The sequence below is a fragment of the Rhinopithecus bieti genome, unplaced genomic scaffold (assembly GCF_001698545.2).
Source record: "Rhinopithecus bieti isolate Rb0 unplaced genomic scaffold, ASM169854v2 scaffold_11964, whole genome shotgun sequence".
Taxonomy (NCBI): domain Eukaryota; kingdom Metazoa; phylum Chordata; class Mammalia; order Primates; family Cercopithecidae; genus Rhinopithecus; species Rhinopithecus bieti.
Window position 1 is genome coordinate 5,673,506 of NW_016807677.1, and position 18,898 is coordinate 5,692,403.

The 18,898-nt window shown below is 44.9% G+C and overlaps 1 protein-coding gene across 17 annotated transcripts in view; it reads right to left on the bottom strand.

Annotated features, from left to right (window-relative positions):
* The window catches only part of NCAM1 (neural cell adhesion molecule 1), a 315,308-nt gene that overhangs the window by 55,076 nt on the left and 241,334 nt on the right, over positions 1-18,898 (bottom strand). For all 17 annotated transcript variants that reach the window (XM_017883174.1, XM_017883172.1, XM_017883175.1 and 14 more), the window contains exons 2-8: positions 14,106-14,180; positions 11,748-11,966; positions 10,594-10,737; positions 10,067-10,204; positions 8,854-8,971; positions 8,230-8,399; positions 1,408-1,550 (exon numbers count right to left, since the gene is read on the bottom strand). In XM_017883174.1, coding sequence (XP_017738663.1) covers positions 1,408-1,550; positions 8,230-8,399; positions 8,854-8,971; positions 10,067-10,204; positions 10,594-10,737; positions 11,748-11,966; positions 14,106-14,180 — 1,007 coding nt within the window. The remainder of the gene's footprint in view (positions 1-1,407; positions 1,551-8,229; positions 8,400-8,853; positions 8,972-10,066; positions 10,205-10,593; positions 10,738-11,747; positions 11,967-14,105; positions 14,181-18,898) is intronic.

Below are 18,898 nucleotides of genomic sequence, written 5' to 3' on the forward strand. Positions count from 1 at the left end.
AGATCTGCCAAGCAGCAGCCTTGTGGTTTAAGCCCTGAAATGTACATTCAATCCACATAACACACATGAGTGGGGCTGAAATCTTAGCTGAGGGTTTAATTCTAATGTTGATAAAGAAAGTATCCAAGTAAACACCACATCTCTTAATCTAGCTGTTTTTCACAGTATCAAACAGCATATGTGAGTTTCAAAAATATTTAGCAGTTCCTCAGTTGACTTTTTGTTAAGTTGAATTTAACTCTGGAGGTAAAGGTTGCAAAAAATAATAGGGTATTTGGAAGAGCAATTTCTGTTCCATTTGATGCAGTTTTGTTTTCTATTAGTGGGAAAGAAATCAGCTCCTCAAATGCAAATCCCAAATTTAGCTCTGGTATTTCACACTATCCCTTTCTGGCTTTATTTGAGTTTACTCTCTCTAGAGATTTCCTTTGGGCAGGCAGAAGAGTGAAGATCTATCATTTTTGACATTCTGATCAGTAAGTAGTCCATTATAAATGTTCCACAAGGCAAGGCCATTACTACTGAATAGGTGACAAAACCTGGGATAACTAAAACAGAGCCCATTACTACAGGATATACGAGATGAGATTGGAGAAGTACCATAAGAGGGTTTAAGTTGCATTAAAACCAAGCTTTTTCCTCCTACTTTTGGCCTACTCAATAATCAAGGGCTGTATGATGTGGGGTCACCTCAGTTTTTATATATTGTCAACAATAAAGTATCTTTCTGGTGGCCTATAAATCCATAGACTTTGAAGCTCAATCTTTCCTACCATTTTGATTTGTCAGGAAGGTTGCTACAATGTTCTTAAACCCTCCATGAATATATTGAAAAACCAGGATGTAATCATCACTTAGAAACTGCTAAATATTTTTGCCTTTAGAACAAAATGATATCCAAATGTGACCAAGAATACAGGCAGACACAATGGCAACCAAGCATTTGTGCATAAGTGCATATATAGCATGAGTATACAAACACAAGAAAAAGAATTAATAGGTTCATTTTGAGCCTGATTATTTCTGGGAGATCTTTCCTAGGGTGCTCTTGAGATGATGACAATGTCACCTGGTGAACCTAGGACATTGCCTTCTCTTTGTTCCCTCACAGCTCCATAACTCGCGGATTGAAAATCACCATTGCCTTCTCCCCAGAACATCTAACTTGAGCATGGCCATACATCACGCCCCCGCCAACCTGTCCAAGGAATTGTGCCTATTCCATTGCAAGGGGATGCTGAGCAGGCCATGTCCTGCAGGCTCGGGGAGGGAGGCCCCGGGATCTGGCTGTGGCCTCTGGTGACCATAACCCATCTCCCAGCTCACCAAAGAGAACTGGGCACGAGCAGACTCAATCTGCTTTGAGTCTGCATTCCAAGGCCCTGAAACTCCTGGGCAGCATGATACCTTTTCTTCGCTGCTGATGTTCCGGGTAGAAGTCCTCCAGGTGATGGAGGGAATGGGGTCTCCAGAGGCTTCACAGGTAAGAGTGACCTGCTCCTCCAATTCCATGGCAGTCTGGTTCTCTACATATGTGATTTTGGGTTTTGCTGAAAAGACAAAACATTTCTCTGAGTTTATCTAATTATTGAGCTTTCTGGGTTTCAACAATGACATGCACCTATCCAACAAAGGTTATCTATCTGCTAAGTACAAGACCCTAGTCTAGGTGTTTTAGGAGACACAGACCTGATTCCCCAAGGCTTACAATGATATAGGCATGTGACAACACAGAAACCATAATAAATAAGAAATATCCTATCAACTAAGAGTGATAAGGGCAAGGAATGCAGGAGGCATGACGCAGTGGACGAGTGCCTCCCTGGATGGAGCCTTCAAGAGGAGATGGCTTTGGAGCTGGGCCATGAGATTTTCAGCAGGTGGAACTCTAGGGTGGAGATGGAGTCATTTGAAGTTTAGGAAACTGATTGAATAAAAGCAAAAAGCATGAATATATGAAGAGATGGCTGGGAAGAGAACAGTGTGGCATGAGGCACAGGAAGCAGAGGCTGGATGGCTGGAATTTTACCTGGTGCCTGGTGGAGGCCCACAGATGGCATTTAATCAGCGACACAAAAGCTTTTGTATTTCAAGAAGGTTAACCTAGGGACATTTCAGGAAGCTCTGGACTAGAGAAAACTTTGAGGTGGGAAAACCAGTTTGGAAGCCCTGGCAATGACCCAGATGTGCGGTAACGCTGGATTCTGAACGAGGTCGTTCGAGAGGAAAGAGCAAAGAGCAGCTTTGAGACAGATGCTGGAGTGGAGGAAGGTTCAATAAGTGGCAACTGAAGAGAGGGCAAGGAGGGGTGAGAAGAACCCAAAAGGAGCAATAAGAAGGAGTCCAAGTGACTTGGAGTCTTAACGACTGGGAGAATGGTGTTAGCATTAACTCAAATGAAGAAATCAGGCAAGGAACTGGATGGGGGCTCTGGGGTGGGCTCAGGATGGGAAGGAGATGAGTTGAGATGAGTCCATTTTCCAAATGTTTTGGGTAATGCAAGAAAACACAAGCATTCCAAAGCTAAGCTAAATGTTAAAACATTAGAGAAAATTGAATTTTCCCAATTTAAAACAATTATGCTCTGAAATTGCTGAACTTTGTGTGGAAGAGAAAAGATAACACTGCACAAATGTAACTTATTTCGTGAATAAAGGAAAAGGCCAGGCTATGGAAACAAACAAATGAACCAAAAAAACCCCAAGAGAATAATAGCTAGTTTGTGAAAAGACTACATTTGCTTTATATTCAAATTCATACAGTAACCCGAAGTAGGCGAATAAACGACTGCCTATATATATTCTCCATGTTGAGGTCTTTGATGCTGTTTTAATAAACAGAAAACAATGACAGAACTATACACTTTTTGTTACAAATGCCTGCTTCTACATAAAATCACCTACATAGTTCAAATATTTGCCTAAAGGTAATGCATACTAACAGCCTGTTTAGCAAATCCTTTTTTGATGGATAACACATAGGTAAATCTCAATCCAATTTGGCCAAATGTTTATAGATTTCAGTTGATGGAGGCCACATGAATGAGGTTAAACCTCATAGGTTTCCCTATTGTATCTTCCTTCATAGATATGATTTTCGAGAATATTACAACTTGTATTGGAAGGAATATGTGCTAAGTGCCATTGACAGGGAAGTTTTAGAAGGCAAAGTAAAATAAAAATAAAATAAAATAAACATGAAAAACAAAAAAGGCTAATAAAATAAAATAAAGGTAAAATAAGAGCTGAATCTCTATATTGTAAAAGTCACAGAATAAAAAAATAAAAATAAAAAAAATTCAGCCACACAACTGAATCCGCTAAACTCAACAGTTGTTTTGAGGTCCGGAGACAATCTCAGGAAGGTTGAATTTGGGGCCTCTTAAAATCTTGTCAGACTCTGAGATCTGGACAATGTTTTGCTGACCTTCTCCTGACCTGCGGTACTTTGTCATGGCAGCCAAAGGTTAACAGAAGACAGGCAAAGGTCAGTTGCCATCTATTAGTATTTGGCCTTGGAGGCTCCATTTCCCAGATGGCTACAGAAGGTGCATTGTATGACTCCTTAGAAAAAAGGCAAACCATATTCTTATTAAAACATGATCATGGCTAATTTTGTAGAGTCTACAGAGTGCTGTGGGAAGGAAGGCAAGCTTCCCACTGATAACTTAATTCTCTATTACTCTAGAAGCAGTGCTACTGTCAGAACTAATTCAGAAAGCTCAGAATGCCACCTTAGAAGAAGACAGTGATATACATAATTTATTGTCTAAATTGGGACTCTCTTGAGAGTGACATGAAAGGCTCTAAATAATTGCACCAGGACAAAGGGCATTAGTAGGCCAACAGGGACAAATGCTGGGTCACTCTACTGAAAAGATTTCCTCCCTCTGCATTCCAGCATCTAGAGGAATCTCTCCGGGTTTCATCTTCCTATACCCCCCGCCCTCTATTAATTAACCTCTCTTATGAGTTCTTGACTTTTGGATCTCTGTTCTATTCTCTACCTGTCTCCATGGGCCTTAGTGCCTCAGACTGTTCTACTGCACCTTTCCCCATATTTCCTCATGTGATTTTTCCAAGAATGCTTTCCACTAAGAGGCAGCCTTGTCTACTCCCACTCCAGTTCATGCTCCTACAACCCGAAGAAGAGCCCTGAGGCCCCTGCGTCCCTGAACAAAGAGGTTGGACACTATGCTATGGGGCATGACCACGTGCACCTTCTTTCAGGCTGCTGCTTATCCTTTGCTGTAACCCTCAGGGGCTGCTTGAGACACAGGGCTCCTAGCCACTGGTGAACTTGCCTCAGCCACAGAAGCATGAGACCTCAAGAGCATTTACATGAGCATCAAAGGAATCAATATAGACAAAAATTCTTCAGAGGCATGCATGTGGACAGCAGTAATGAGAATTCACTGCCAAATTTAAAGGACGAGAGGATGCACCTACTTAGTAAAAGGAGCATCTAGCTAATAACTAAGGCAACATGTGCTAGAACATGTCTTTTTCTTAGGAAAGAATGATGCCACTTAGATACAAATGATGTCATAAAGTCCCTAATTGAGGTATGTCCTGTACATACTGATGGACATCCCTTCTTGAAGCCACAGGACTTCTGGGCTTTTCTTTACTATCTAAGCTACAGGCTTCTTCCCTTTTCTACCTCATTGCTGTAGACTCTACTCCCACTTAGGGAACCTGCCCCATTTCTCCCCTAGCAATGGTCCACGATGGCAAGTCAGAAGGGGATGGAGAGGGAATAAAAGGGTGGAAAATGACGGAGCCCTAACCAGCTGGTCCCCCGCAGGTGGCTCCCTAGCCCTGTATTAGTCTCTTCAACCAATGGGGAGGCCAGTGGAGGAGGAGAGAAAGGAGGATGAGAAGGGGAGGTGGATGGGAAAAGGTGGTGGAGAGGAGGCACCAGGTTCCTTCAGGGAGGCTGTATGAACGCTCCTCAGACTATGACAGGGAGGATTCCCATTCTGAGTGGACTCAGTCTCTACAAGTCTATGATTCCTGCCCTGTCTCTTCGGGAGCCCGGCCACCTCTTCTCTGTTTGTCCCACTATGTGCCCTATTCTTCCAGCTGCAGTTTTGGGAAAGAAATTGTGAAATGTGTGTGTGTGTGTATGTGTATATGTGTGTGTGTGTGATGAAGAGGGGTGTATGTGTCCAAGGTGGGGGGTGGGAAGACAAATCTTGTCTTAGCAGTTTCCCCGCCCTACTCTCCCTGCCTCATGACCTCCTCCCGTCGACCTGACCCACTCTCTTCCCTCTACCATGGTCCCACATGGCCCTGCACTCACTGCTCTGGGGCAGCCATCGCCACCAGAGAGGCCTGGAAGAGAAGCCGAGATCTGTTCATGCCCAGCCAAGTTGGGACTGAGTTGCTTTTACAGAGAAACCATGAGCTACCTGGTGATGCAGGCAGAGTGCACTAATTCTAATTTTGCCAGACACTCCCTATATAATTCAGACACAATATGTGTTCTGTTGGGTTTTGTGGAGTTAACAACCATCATTGTTAGATTAGAAAAGGGACTTAGGAGCCACCTGCCTCGGTCTGAATCCAGAGGCACCTCATCCCTCTGTGATCAGGTTCCTCCTTTGTAAAATGGGGATAATAATAAAATCTACATCATAGGGGAGTGATGAGGATTAAAAGAGTTAACTTACAGATAGCACTTCACAGAGTGCTTGGCACATTGTAGGTGTTCTGTTTGTGTTTGACATTATTATTATTATTACTTTATGGAGTTAAAGTCTAAAATAATTTCCCAAAGACAGGTGATGATCGTGTCTCCAGGCTTATCTCCCTGCCACATATGTATGTTTGCTTCATCACATAGAACTAATGACAGTTCCTCCATTTATTCAATCTAGTGCCTACTGGATGAGGGCTACTGTTTCAGGTGCTGGGGATGTATCTGTGAGTAAAACACACACAGCCTCTGTCCACAAGAAGCTCCCATTCAACACAACCTGTGCTTTTCTTGTCTCTGTGCCTGTGCCCAGGCTGCCTAAAATTCTCATCCACTCGTTCAGCTGGGTAATTCCTACTTATGAAATAGTACCTTTTAATGACTTCTCTAACTTACATCACACAGGACCAGAGAACTTGCTTCCTACCAAACACTGTGCACATTGCTATTATGAAGTCATAATAATGTATTGTTGCTTCAAGTTTCAGCATTGACTATCTACATTAGCCTGTGAACCTACTGATGAGAACAGAGTCCATGTTATTCATCTTCTAAACTTGGCAATGACAGTCCATAGCAGTCACTCAAATGTTGCTGACTGACACTGACTATTGTAATGTTTATGCTTATCCATTTATCTCCCTCTTTGTGCTTCCTAGGGTCAAAGGATGATATCCTACTCATCTCTGTAGCCCCTCTGTCCAGCAACAATGGTGATCAATACCCATTTATTAAATGAAGGGATGAACGAATGCATCTATCTTTTTCTATAATATGGAAAAACTTACTAAAACCATAGTGACTGGGGAAGATCAGTCTGAATTCAAGAAAAGACTTTCAAGAATACTTTTCATGAAGTTTAGCTTTCACTCTCAAATATATACAGTTAACTTGAACCAAACTGATAGCCTGTTTCTAAACCCAGCTGTTTACTAAAATCTTGATTTTCAAAGGTCTGTGTTTATCAACAGTTCTCCTGATCAGGCTGAATAAGCAGGTCCCAACGCTGATTCCCAGGTGCACCTTTTAACGACCTGGGGGCTCCACGCACCAGAGCTGCCCCTCAGACTGGCACCTCCTCAGCAGCGCTGTCTACAGTAGACCAGTTTATCTGTGTGTTTTGTTTTTGTTTTTTTTGAGACAGAGTCTCGCTCTGTTGCCCACGCTGGAGCGCAGTGGCACGATCTGGGCTCACTGCAAGCTCTGCCTCCTGCGTTCACACCATTCTCCTGCCTCAGCCTCCCAAGTAGCTGGGACTACAGGCGCCAGCCACCATACCCGGCTAAGTTGTTTGTATTTTTAGTAGAGACGGGGGTTTCACCGTGTTAGCCAGGATGGTCTCGATCTCCTGACCTCGTGATCTGCCTGCCTTGGCCTCCCAGAGTGCTGGGATTACAGGCGTGAGCCACCGTACCCGGCCTGTATCTGTGTTTTCTAAACAGACGTGCGGAGAGACTTGAGGGCCATTAGGTTAAACATTTCTCTGCAACCAATTCTTTTTTCAAGATCAGGTCAAAATGCTTTTCAGTTCTGAAATGAATGGAAGTTTCCTGAGTTTATGAAGATGAAGTGAGCAGGGATGTAGGGGCTCTTCTATGACACTGTTTCACACAGGCCAGGGAAGGAGGCAAACAAGGCAAAGCAGCCAGCCTGTCGGCCACTAAAGTTACCAAGGGCCTATGCCAAGTCTGGCACTGTTTGGAGTCACAGGGATAATGCCGTGTATGACAGCCAGGGTTCTGCTATCTTGAAGTTTACACACTAGTAGAGGTAAGAGACAGACAATCCCCAAAACAAATATGCAAATGACATCTGTTCAGGTACTGTTAAGTACAGAGAAGAAGATCCAGTAAGAGTCACGACAGAGAGATGAGTGGAGGTGGGTGGGGGTGGTCACAGTGCAGGGGGAGCTGAATTAGCCAGGGCAGTGAAGGAAGGAGCCACTGAAAAGGTGAGTTTGAGTTAAGATCTGAATGGTGGATCAGAAGAAGGCAGTTCAGAGTGGATCAGAGGGAAAGATACTCCAAGCAGAAGGGATACCAAGGGCAATGACCCTGAGATGAGGAACAAGCTTGGTATGTCTGAGTGACATGAAGAAGGCCTGTGTGGTCGGAGAACTTTGCACGTGCAGCAAAGTGAAAGACATGAGGCTGGAGAAGAAGGTAGGGGCTAGTTCATATCTGGTCTCGTAGGCCATTGCAGGGAGTCTGGCTTTTATTCTGGTTGCCATAGGGAGCCACTGGAGGCTTTCAAACTGATGAGTGGCATTTAGGTCATTCTGGCTACTGTGAGCAGAAGGGAATGAAGTGGACCAATAGGGAGAGTCAGGGAGGCCAGGTATGAGACCATCCCACTGCCCAGGTGAGGATGATGGTGGCTTGGACTAGGGCTTAGGTGGTGGAACTGGCAAGAAATGGGTGCACTGGGTTATATTCTGAGGGAGAGTGACCAGGGTCTTACTGACGGACTGAATGTGCAGAGGAAGAGGAATTGTGGCCGAGCAGTGACCTGGGCCCCCACTGCCCTTACCGAAGACTTTGAGGTGGATGGTCGCATCCTGCTCGCCAGCCTTGTTCTCAGCAATGCAGATGTACTCAGCCTCGTCGTTCTTATCCACCTTTTTGATGGTCAGCTGGGAACTATCGTCGCTGAAAATGTACTTCTCGTCATCTTCCTCTTGCTCTATCTGTTCCCCATCCCTGGAGTGTGTAGAAATGCAAAGTAGCATGATTTCAACCACAGAAGTAAGACGCTTATTTTTAATTAGGTTCCATAGAATGCAGACTGAGTCAATGGGAAAGACTCCTCAGTCTTCACAAAAAGTTAAGGCACCAAGTTGAATGTCCACAATCACCCTTTATTCCTCTATTCCATCCTCTGACTATCCAAGAGCTGCAACTGTACCCACAAAGGTTTAAAAGTGGGCTCCCAAGACCATACCCTCTGGCTCTGACTCTGCCCCCACAAGGCTGAAATTGAAGGAATAATCAATGCACAAGCAAGAGACTCTTATAGAAAAGAGTCCATTCTTCTCCTGGGGTTGATATTCCTAAGAAGCCCACATCTATTTCACTGAGACACTAACATGGAGCAGACTTCATGATGCCCCATTCTCTTCTAGTCCATGATAAAAGGCATGAGCCAGTTTCTTACTTTGTCCAGCTCATGGTGGGTTCCGGGAAGCCTTCGGCATCACACACCAGGGTGACGGACTGGCCGAGGTTGGCGGTGGCATTCACAATGTTCTGCCTGGCCTGGATGGTGGGTGGCACTGAAGGAAAAAAGGGTGTCATGGGGTGGTTGTGAAAATTTGGAAGAACCCAATGGCCTGGAGAAGAGACACCGCTCCAGGTCAAGAGTTCTCAGCCTGTGGGACAAACGACCTGTGCGGCTACAGAGTTAGTGTCAGGAATCGAAATTCATGTATGTACTAAATAACTTCTGTAAACTGAATAGACAGTTCTCCTACAAACATGCATTTTTTTGTTTTTCATTATTTGAGGAGCTATAATAATACATTTTATTCATGTTAAGATGGTATTTAATTTATAGTTGCTATTTTTCATTATATATTTTCTCAGTCAATGCATACTAAATTTAATAATTACTAGAGTCAGAGGAACTCGATGTTAAAAAGGGGCTCTTCATACTGGAAAAAGTTGGACATTACTGCTCCCAGTGGTTAAATGGTTAACACCAATTCGAATGCATGAGCTACAAAAAAGAGTGCTGGTTGTCTGGGACTGTGATAAACAACCTTGCACAAAACTGTTTTTTACCAAAGGAATGAGAGGGGGAGAGTTTGGAAAAAAAAAAAAAAAAAAAAATGTGTCACTAGTCAAAACAATTCAACCCTGATTTACTTATTTTCTTAGTACTGACATTATAATTTCCTGTAAACGTCTTGTAAATGTCAGATCGATTCCATGGGTGTGTTTATTTGACACTGCAAATTAAGATTAATAAGGCTATGGACCACGATTCTGACTATTCTGAGGCCTGAGTTGACTGTAATGTTTTCTTTAAACATTTAAGCAGAGGACTAACTTCACAATTACGGTAACATCAAGGACAATGAGGATTAATAGGTAAGCAGTGGGAAGGTTTTTAGTACTGCAGAACAGTGAAGGACATTCAATTGCTGCATTAAAATCCCCCATAGTTGAGGGAAGATCCAACAGGCAAGTATATTTAAAAAAAAAAAAAAAAGAAATCTAGATGTTAAGGTGGGGAGGGGATTTAGCTGAGAGGGATGATTGAGTCAAGACAGGATTTAGTTTACAGACCAAAGAGGAAGTTAAGAGAATGATTTTGGAGAACCAAGGTTGTAGCAATGCAGATATCAGGAAGAACAGGATCTCCTCACCATTCACAACGACCTGAATGTCCTTGAAGTTGATCTCCCCCCGTGCCAGGATTCTGCCCTCACAGCGATAAGTGCCCTCATCTGTTTTCTTGATGCCCCGGATCTGCAGGTAGTTGTTGGACAGGACTATGAATCGGACTAGAAGAGATAAGAGGCAGGTTCATCCAAGAATCAGTCAGAGAGCTCTGGTATCTGCAGACAGGTGGCTGAGTCTCTTTCCTGTTTCCTAACTTCAGTCTTAAAAGGTGGGGTTTTAAGCCCAAATAAGAAAATGTGTCCCTGGCTTTGAAATACAGCCAAGAGTAAATGTCTATTAGAAATTTGTCTTTCGTACTGGAGAGAAAATCAAGTACCTAAGTATACCAGCTTCGGATATACATCTGTTCAGGACCCAGAAACTGCATGAGGGCTCGGGCACACATGAATCTGAGTTTGGACTGGAATGCCTCAGGGGCTGGTACAGGTGAAAAAGCTAGGGAACTTGGTGCCCTGGGGAAAAGGCAGCTGCCAGGAAATTCAGGTCTCACCATCTTTTTTCAGGATGACATCTCGGCCTTTGTGTTTCCAGATGATGGTCGGCGGGAGGGAGCTGACCACATCACACACAATCACGGCATCTTCCCCCTCCCGGAACTCCTGTGGGGTTGGCGCATTCTTGAACATGAGTTTCTCTGGAAAATGAGCAGAAGAGTGAGGAAAAACAGCTGCTTCTCCCACAAAGATCCCCTTTCACTACAGCCATGCTACCTGGACTTGACTCCTGGGCAAATCTCCCTCCTGGTGTACAGTTGTATAAGAGGGGCACCCTCACAGACGTCAGGCAGAGCAGCTGGCCCAAGCATAGGTTGCCAATGCTTGGCAACCAATATCTGCTCAATGAGTGCTAAATTTATCACATTTTGTGCAGAAAAGGGTCTACAGAACGAAAGGAATATCTTCACCAAGGGTTCCTGGTCATGCAGGATGATGCCAGTGAAGCACAGGTTATAGGTAGAATGAACTGGTGGAACATCCATTCCACAACGAATAGTAAGAGTCATCGGTCCTTTTCTTGTCTCCCACTCGAGCTCGCAGCCCCACCCCAACTTTCTACAGCAGAGAGAATGCTGATGAAAAGAATAGAAAAAAAACATATTTAATGGCAATAAATACCGTACTATCAACACTGTTCCATTAGCTGTCACCCACCATTACTCCAACCACCAGGATGGATGTGTGATATTAATAACAAGGTAACAAGATGCCACCCTCAGATGGGTTTTCAGAGGCAATAGGAACTGCCTGCTCTGAATGGCAAGAGTGTTCAGATAATGATCCCCCACCCCACTGAGCCCTGGGCTCCATTAAGAGCAGGGGAGAGGGAAATAAGAAGGGAGAAGAGCCCAAACTGTAGAACAGTCAGCCAACATTTGGGGAAGGGATGGAGAAATCCGTAACTGCCCTCTGGGAACTGTGTAATTTGAAGTTTGAGAATGAATGCCTGTAGGGGAGTAGCTGAGACCAGTGTGAACCACGGTTGTGAGTTCTGGGTTGGCCAAGGTCAGAAAAGACTTAGGGAGAGAGAATGGGACTGGTTAGGCCCTCAGCTGGTCTCTCTATCATCATTTCCACCTTTCTACTACCCACGTGTCTCCTTGGCAAGGAGAGGCCAGAGAATGCAGAAGAAGAAGGAGGCTCTTACGAAATATCTTCACGTTGACAGTGGCCTCTGACTCACTGCCATCCTCGCCTGTAACCACACACTTGTAAATGCCGGCGTCGTCGATGTTGGCATTATAGATGGTGAGGGTGGAGGAGGAATCATCATTCCACACCACTGAGATCCGCTGCTGGTTTGGGGTGAGCTTTTCTCCATTGGGGGAGAACCAGGAGATGTCTTTATCTTTGGCATCTCCTGCCACTAAAGAGGAAGAGATTATTTTTAAGCTACTGAAGTTGAAAAGACTAAGTCCCCTCCAGACTGACAGTGGTTGATCAGTACGAGTTACTGAACAGATCAGTCAAGTCTTGAACATCAGGGAGGGGCGAGTATGGCTGCTAGAATGACGTGCAACCCTTCTTTGATTTCTGCATTTAACTATTATATACTTAACATATCTTACAATATTCGGAAAGAACTCAACAACCACTTGTGCTAGTTGTTATCATGATCCTATCCCTAATGATGGAAGAGAAGAGATATTTGTTGAGAACATACTGTATGCTGGGCACTAAGCTAGGAACACACATGCCTCACAGAACGGGTAACCAAGGGAATTCGTGCATTTAGGATTTGGGCTCCAGAGCCTAACTGGTCTGAGTCAACTGATGAGCTTGTTTTCTAAGCGTTGGATAACGGGTCTCCTGAGCTGAAGGTGAGAAATACTGGCTAGGAGTGCAGATTCCAACCACTTTTTATTTTTTATATTTTTTTCCAGCCACGTTTATTCTAGCATCTGCCTGCACAAACTGGCATGACTGTCATTTCGGCACCCCCTGCTCAGACAAATTTATTTCCTTGCATGCTGCAAAGAAGGTGGCCAGAACCACCCATTCTTCCTTTCCCCAGGCACCAATGAGGAGGAACAGACTGCGGTGGCTGACCTGCCCCGGAACTGAGCTGGAACAGGGCTCTGACACTGACACTGCCCAGGACACTGAGCTGGAAGGGCGCTCAGATGCGGCAGACGTGGCTGCGCTCCCTGCCTCTTTGCATGGGGCCCTGCCTCTTCACGTGGCACCCTTCTCAGCCCTCACCACCCAGCCCTGCACAGATGCTTAGTATGGAAATGAAGCAGTCTTTCTTTCAGGGCCCATCATGTTTTCAATAAATATCGCTATTTGCAAGATGTGCTGCGGGCTCCACCGCTGCGTCTCCAGATCATTGAAATTGCTGTAATGAAGGCAAAACTGGAGTGAACACATCTGACGGCCACAAGCCACCTCGTCCACGCAAATCATGACAGCATTTAAAGGCCCCTCCCTGCCAAAAGCTGCTTGCTGAATGTCACCGTTTATACCTAGCTCAGCTCTTTCCTGGTTCTTCCATGTTCTGAATCCCAGTCATGTCACATACAGAGCATCTTAAGCTTAACTTGAAGCCTTTTCCTCCACAGGACATTTTCTGATAATTATCTGGGCTGTGGAAATGGGGCATGTTTTCTTTTTTTTTTGAGACGGAGTCTCGCTCTGTCACCCAGGCTGGAGTGCAGTGGCCGGATCTCAGCTCACTGCAAGCTCCGCCTTCCGGGTTTACGCCATTCTCCTTCCTCAGCCTCCCGAGTAGCTGGGACTACAGGCGCCTGCCACCACGCCCGGCTAGTTTTTTGTATTTTTTAGTAGAGACGGGGTTTCACCAGGTTAGCCAGGATGGTCTCGATCTCCTGACCTCGTGATCCGCCCGTCTCGGCCTCCCAAAGTGCTAGGATTACAGGCTTGAGCCACCGCGCCTGGCCGGAAATGGGGCATGTTTTCTAAATGTCAAACAAGGTCACCAGGTCTGGCATATCTCCGACTCTGGTGGGGACCATGGCACAGAATATTGATATTCATAATAGACCTGGTAAACCCAGGATATATGTCCTCACAACAAAAGCCATACCAGTATTCTATTTACCTACAGGCAAGTTTTAGACTTAAAGATTTTCAAGCTCTGGGGAATTCTAAGAAATAAGCCTTAAACAGATCCACCAAAGTATTATTTCTGAGCCAGTGCTGTTCTCCATTGTCATTTACAGAACTCTGAATGTATACAGAACAGGAGATGTGGGATGATTCACTATTCTGGAAGTTGTGCTGATTTTCTTAAGAAAACTCCTAGACTTCCTCTGTAGTCAAGGTGAAGTCTAGATGATGGATTTGCTATGTTGAGGTAGCCTTTTGCAAAAGGAAGGAAGAGGCCCTGGCTCTTAAATGGCCACACTATTAACCCCGTAATAGCGCAATGCCAAGAATTCTAGGTGTGGCGTGACCAGCCAGCTCACATGGCCTGGGGGCTCCTGCTCTACCTGGTGAGTTTCTGAAGCAAGTTCTAAAATGCAGCTGTGCACTGGGCACTTGCCTTGGCATAAGAAGAATTTGGACTCTCCAACGCTGATCTCCCCCTGGCTGGGAACAATATCCACCTGCAGAGAAGCTGAAAAAACAAAACAAAACAAAACAAAACAAAACAAAACAAAACAAAAACAAAGTCCAGTTCAAACATACATTCCAATTTTCAAGAATGAAACCCAGATCTTCCATTCCAAAACAGGCTTCCCAACTGACTTTAAGAAAGAGTGAAGGGAGGAGGTTGTGTGGGGTTTGAGAACTTGTGCCACCAACAGCCAGGGCCATGTGCTGCCAGGCAGAGACAATGCCCAGACCATTCTCCTATGGATGGCTATTTCCCATCAGAGAGTGCAAGGTGCCCTGGGAGATTCTGGGTGATTTCTGCCCTAAATGTTTCCAACCCCTTGAGAAGACTTATGATCTTGCTCCAAAACAGTAGCATCCTGGGATTCACAGAAATGGTGACCCAACCAGTTCCTTCTGGATGTCATCTGAAGTGTCTCCACAGCTGTGTGAAGTGCAGGAAGCCTGCACTCCAGAATCAACCTCAGGGGTCTCTTGCCAGTTCCCCACACCGTCCAGACACAATCACTAGGAGGGCTCACACTGATTTTGAAGTGGGGATGGTTAAGGGTAAACGCTCACCTTCCCTCATGACTACAGGACCAACACGCCTCTTTCCATAATATCACCACCCCAATTAGTCAGACACCCTTTGGAAATTCTGTAGCCTGTGCCCTGCAGAATTCCCTGGGTCCCTTGGCTACTTTCACCGAAGTTTTATTTGAACATCCATACGCTCTGTCATTCCACTGCACCGATAAGACAAAATACACTGTGCCAGATCTCACAGATCCCTGTGTTCATCTGCTCCTCGTTTATCTGCTGGGAGCAGATAACCATTCCTCATGAAAATAGAGTTTTGGGGTCGAAAAATGCTTTATTTCTTTGAATTCAACTTCTTTCTGCCTCTCCTCCTCTTAAGTAAGCCCCAAATCTAAAGGCAAACAGGTATTTGGTTCAGTGCATGAGGCTTCTTCAGTCCAATAGGAGGGAGGGGCTTGAACAAAACAGGCCGGGGAATGGAGATTCAGTGAGCCCTTCCTTCCAACAGCCATTTTCTTTTCACAGTAGAATGGAGGCAATGCTCGTTGCCATGGTGACTGGCTCGCAGGCAGAGCTGCCGCAGGTCTTGGTCTATGCTTATTTGATGGAGAGACTACAGTTGTCCTCAGCCGACTGCAGGAATTAGAGGGCCTGCTTGGGGCTGGGAAGCGGGTGCGGCCTTCCTAACCATGCCAGCAACAGACAAGGCAGGTCATGGAGAAACCCAGCAGAGCCTTTAGAGAGAAAGAGGTGATGTGGTGGAGACAGGGATGGAAAAGGGAAAGAGGAGGGCATAAGGGGAGAAATGGGGCCCTGGGCAGAGGCAGGGGGAAGATGCTGAGCTGTCCTCTGTGAAAATCAGAGGAGAAAACCCAGACTTCCAAAAACTGGTTTGGAAGAAATAGAGTAATGCAGGGTAGCTGGTTTCTCCCCCGCTCAGACCACCACTACCAGCTCCCTGAGGCTCAGGACTGAATTCTTGTCTGAGAGCAATAAAAGGTCTTCCCCTACCGCTCCACACAGAGCTGTGCTGGAATTCTATGCCGCGGGCGTCACTGCACGCAGGTGCAAGTGTGATTAGCTGTAGCTGCTTTCTCCTATCATTCTCCTCGGATGGAGTTCAGGTGTCGCTTGATTCTATACTGTGAGAGCCCAGTGGGGTCTCAGACATCACCGCATCCCGCCTCCTCATTTTCCAGATGAGGAAAAGGTGAAGTGACTTCCCTCTGGTCACTTCTAGTTAGGGCTAGCATGGCCCCAGAGTCCAGGCCTCCTGGCTCCAGGTAGGTGTTCTTTCTACGATGCAATGCTGCCCCTGCACAGAGGGCAAAACGTTTCCATTAACTAGAATACACCATCTGGGGATCCCAAGTAACCCTTGGATTCACTATCCCTTAACAGAACACAGACAGCCCATGAATTGATAAGGACCCATCGTATCGTGGGGAGCATGGAGCCTTACAAGAGAGCTGCAGGCCAGTGTTATCCATGCTGAGGCCAGCCAGGACCTTCCCTGTACTTCCTGTGGCTTTCATTCTCTGGGAAATACAGGCTCATGAAGCCCAGAAGCTGTGTCTATGCCGTGGTCACCTAAGTCCTGATCTTTTCTGGAGTTCACTGGGGCATTCCTTAAAGAATGAGAAGCTGAGTCCCCCCGAGAAAGTTTGCTGGACCATATGCTGAGTATTAGCAGCCAGCTTCAACATATGGATCCTGTTACCCTCGTTCAGCCCTTACTGCTTTGAGAAGGATATTCTTATCCCAAGTGAAAAAACAGCCTTTGTTCAGCTCTTTTCAAACAGAACACGACTCTCAAGGGGCAGGAGAACACAGCAAGGCTGAGGAGTTTTCATATCCAAATGCAGCCAGGATCTATCTCTGGGCCATGAAGAGAAAAGGGAAACAAGGCTTTCAAAGGAATTCCCTGCTTAACAGGATCCCACGCACACATTTATCATCACAGAAGTTTTTAAAGGAAGAGATATCCATTTAGACGCCTGGCCTTTTGCACACATGGAAAAGCTAGTGATTTCTCCCTCGAAACACCAGAGACAAAGCTGGCCCAGAGGAACCCTAGGCTCTCTGGAAATCAACGCTTGGAAGTTTTCCACTGCAGCACAATGGCTGATTATTCTTCCCCAAACACTAAGCGTTGAAATACTAGGTTTAATGATAGTAAGTGGAAATCCTGCTTTGATCTCAAAACTCCTTCCCTCCATTGCTTGCTGCCCGGTCCTTTCCTATTCTGTTACTACTTTCATTGTTCCCAATAAAAATTCCTACCTCAACTTTCACCTTTTATTTTCAGTTGCATATGTAGGTGAAATTTCACCACTAGGCATAACTCTACCTTAAAAGGCACTTATGTAAACATTTCTCACAAAGTATCTCATCTCTTGTTTTCCATAAACACTCCTTGCGTAAATACTGCATCATCTTAGCTGGATTCAAAGACACGCGCTTATGAACCTAGGTGTTGGGCTGGGCAGGACCCAGGGGCAGGGACGAGAGGTGCTTCCAACAGCGCTTCCCACGCCTCCAAGAAGCACTCATCCCCCAAGGTCTCTTTTGTAGACAGTTCACACTTTCCAGTTTACAAAACACACTTCATTACTTCATCAAACTGTTCTGAGTGATAAAAAGGCCATTATTATTGTCTCCACTGTATGAACGTGGAAATTGGGGCTCAGAGAAATAAAATAACTTGCTCAGGGTCCCTTAGCTAATGAGCACTAAAACCAAGATTAAAAATCATATAATTCTAAGGCTTGAGCTCTTCCCCCAAACCCCTCAACTACTGTAACCTTCTGTCCATCTCCAAATAGGTTTATTATAACCTATTAGTTACCATTTACACTCTTTACAAATCATGGGCTAGAAAGAGCACAGTCTTTGTACAAAGATCTAATATCAGTCGGGCGCAGTGGCTCACGCCTATAATCCTAGCACTTTGGGAGGCCGAGGCAGGAGGATTACAAGGTCAGGAGATCGAGACCATCCTGGCTAACATAGTGAAAACCCATCTCTACTAAAAACAAAAAATTAGCTGGGTGTGGTGGCACGCACCTGTAGTCCCAGCTACTCAGGAGGCTGAGGCAGGAGAATCACATGAACCCGGGAGGCGGAGGTTGCAGTGAGCTGAGATCATGCCACTGCACTCCAGCCTGGGCAACAGAGCAAGACTCCATCTCAAAAAAAAAAAAAAATCTAATATCAAGTTGCTGCCATCATTTCTCTCCTGGTTAACTGTAACTGGCTTCTTTGCTCATAGATAATCACAGCATTGTAGCCCCTATTTTACATATGGGTAAGGGATGCTCAGAGCCATAAGTGATTATAACGATAGGGTCAAGATTCAAGCCTGGGTTGGAGTCCCAAGTCCAGCCATTTCTCCCACACTATTCTATCCCTTGTTCACAGACAGAAAAAAAGGTTCTGTCTTTTGAGAACGGAACAATCTCCCTCTCCCCACCTCAGTTGAGTAAAATAGCCCCATGGGAAACTGATATATTTTGAAATGTGTTTTCTGTTTAAATGTCTTTTTTTATTTTAAATTGATGCTATGTTCTGAAAGGAATGCCAACTCTTTTAGCAAAAGGCTTCAGCTGTAAATAGATGTTTTGTAACTCCCAACTCCCTAGCAGAAGTAGGCTATAAAGTCTCAGCTGCTGAAGACAAGTGAATTAAAATTTAAGTTCCTAAAAGATGCTCAGGTGCTTATCAGAAGAGGTGGGCAAAGCAACAGAGAATAATTTGTTCTGATTTCAAAAAAGAGTTCACATGAATCAGCAACTTCTTGCAGTAGTTTTATTTTATCGGTTTTCTTTTCAGATTCCAATGGGCTTGAGGAGGGAAGAGCTGACAGCAGACAGGGAACCAAGGTCTCTCCTGTGGTTAATTGAAAATACTTTCTTGTCAAGATGTTATAAAGACACTGGAGGCTGAGGAAGACATTACAGATGTTTAGGGCCCAGGGTCAATGTAGACACACCTGAGCAAGATGCTCTGATCACCAATTTAAAGGACAGGTGAAACACAGAGGATGAATCTCATCAGTGACTATGATGAGATAAGGGAGTTTTCTATTATCTATTTAATAATGACCACGGACTTTTGAAAAAGGCATTAAATGACAGCTATATGTTTGTCTTGTTGGCTATCATTCTAGAAATGAGCCTTAAGTATTGCTAAACGTAA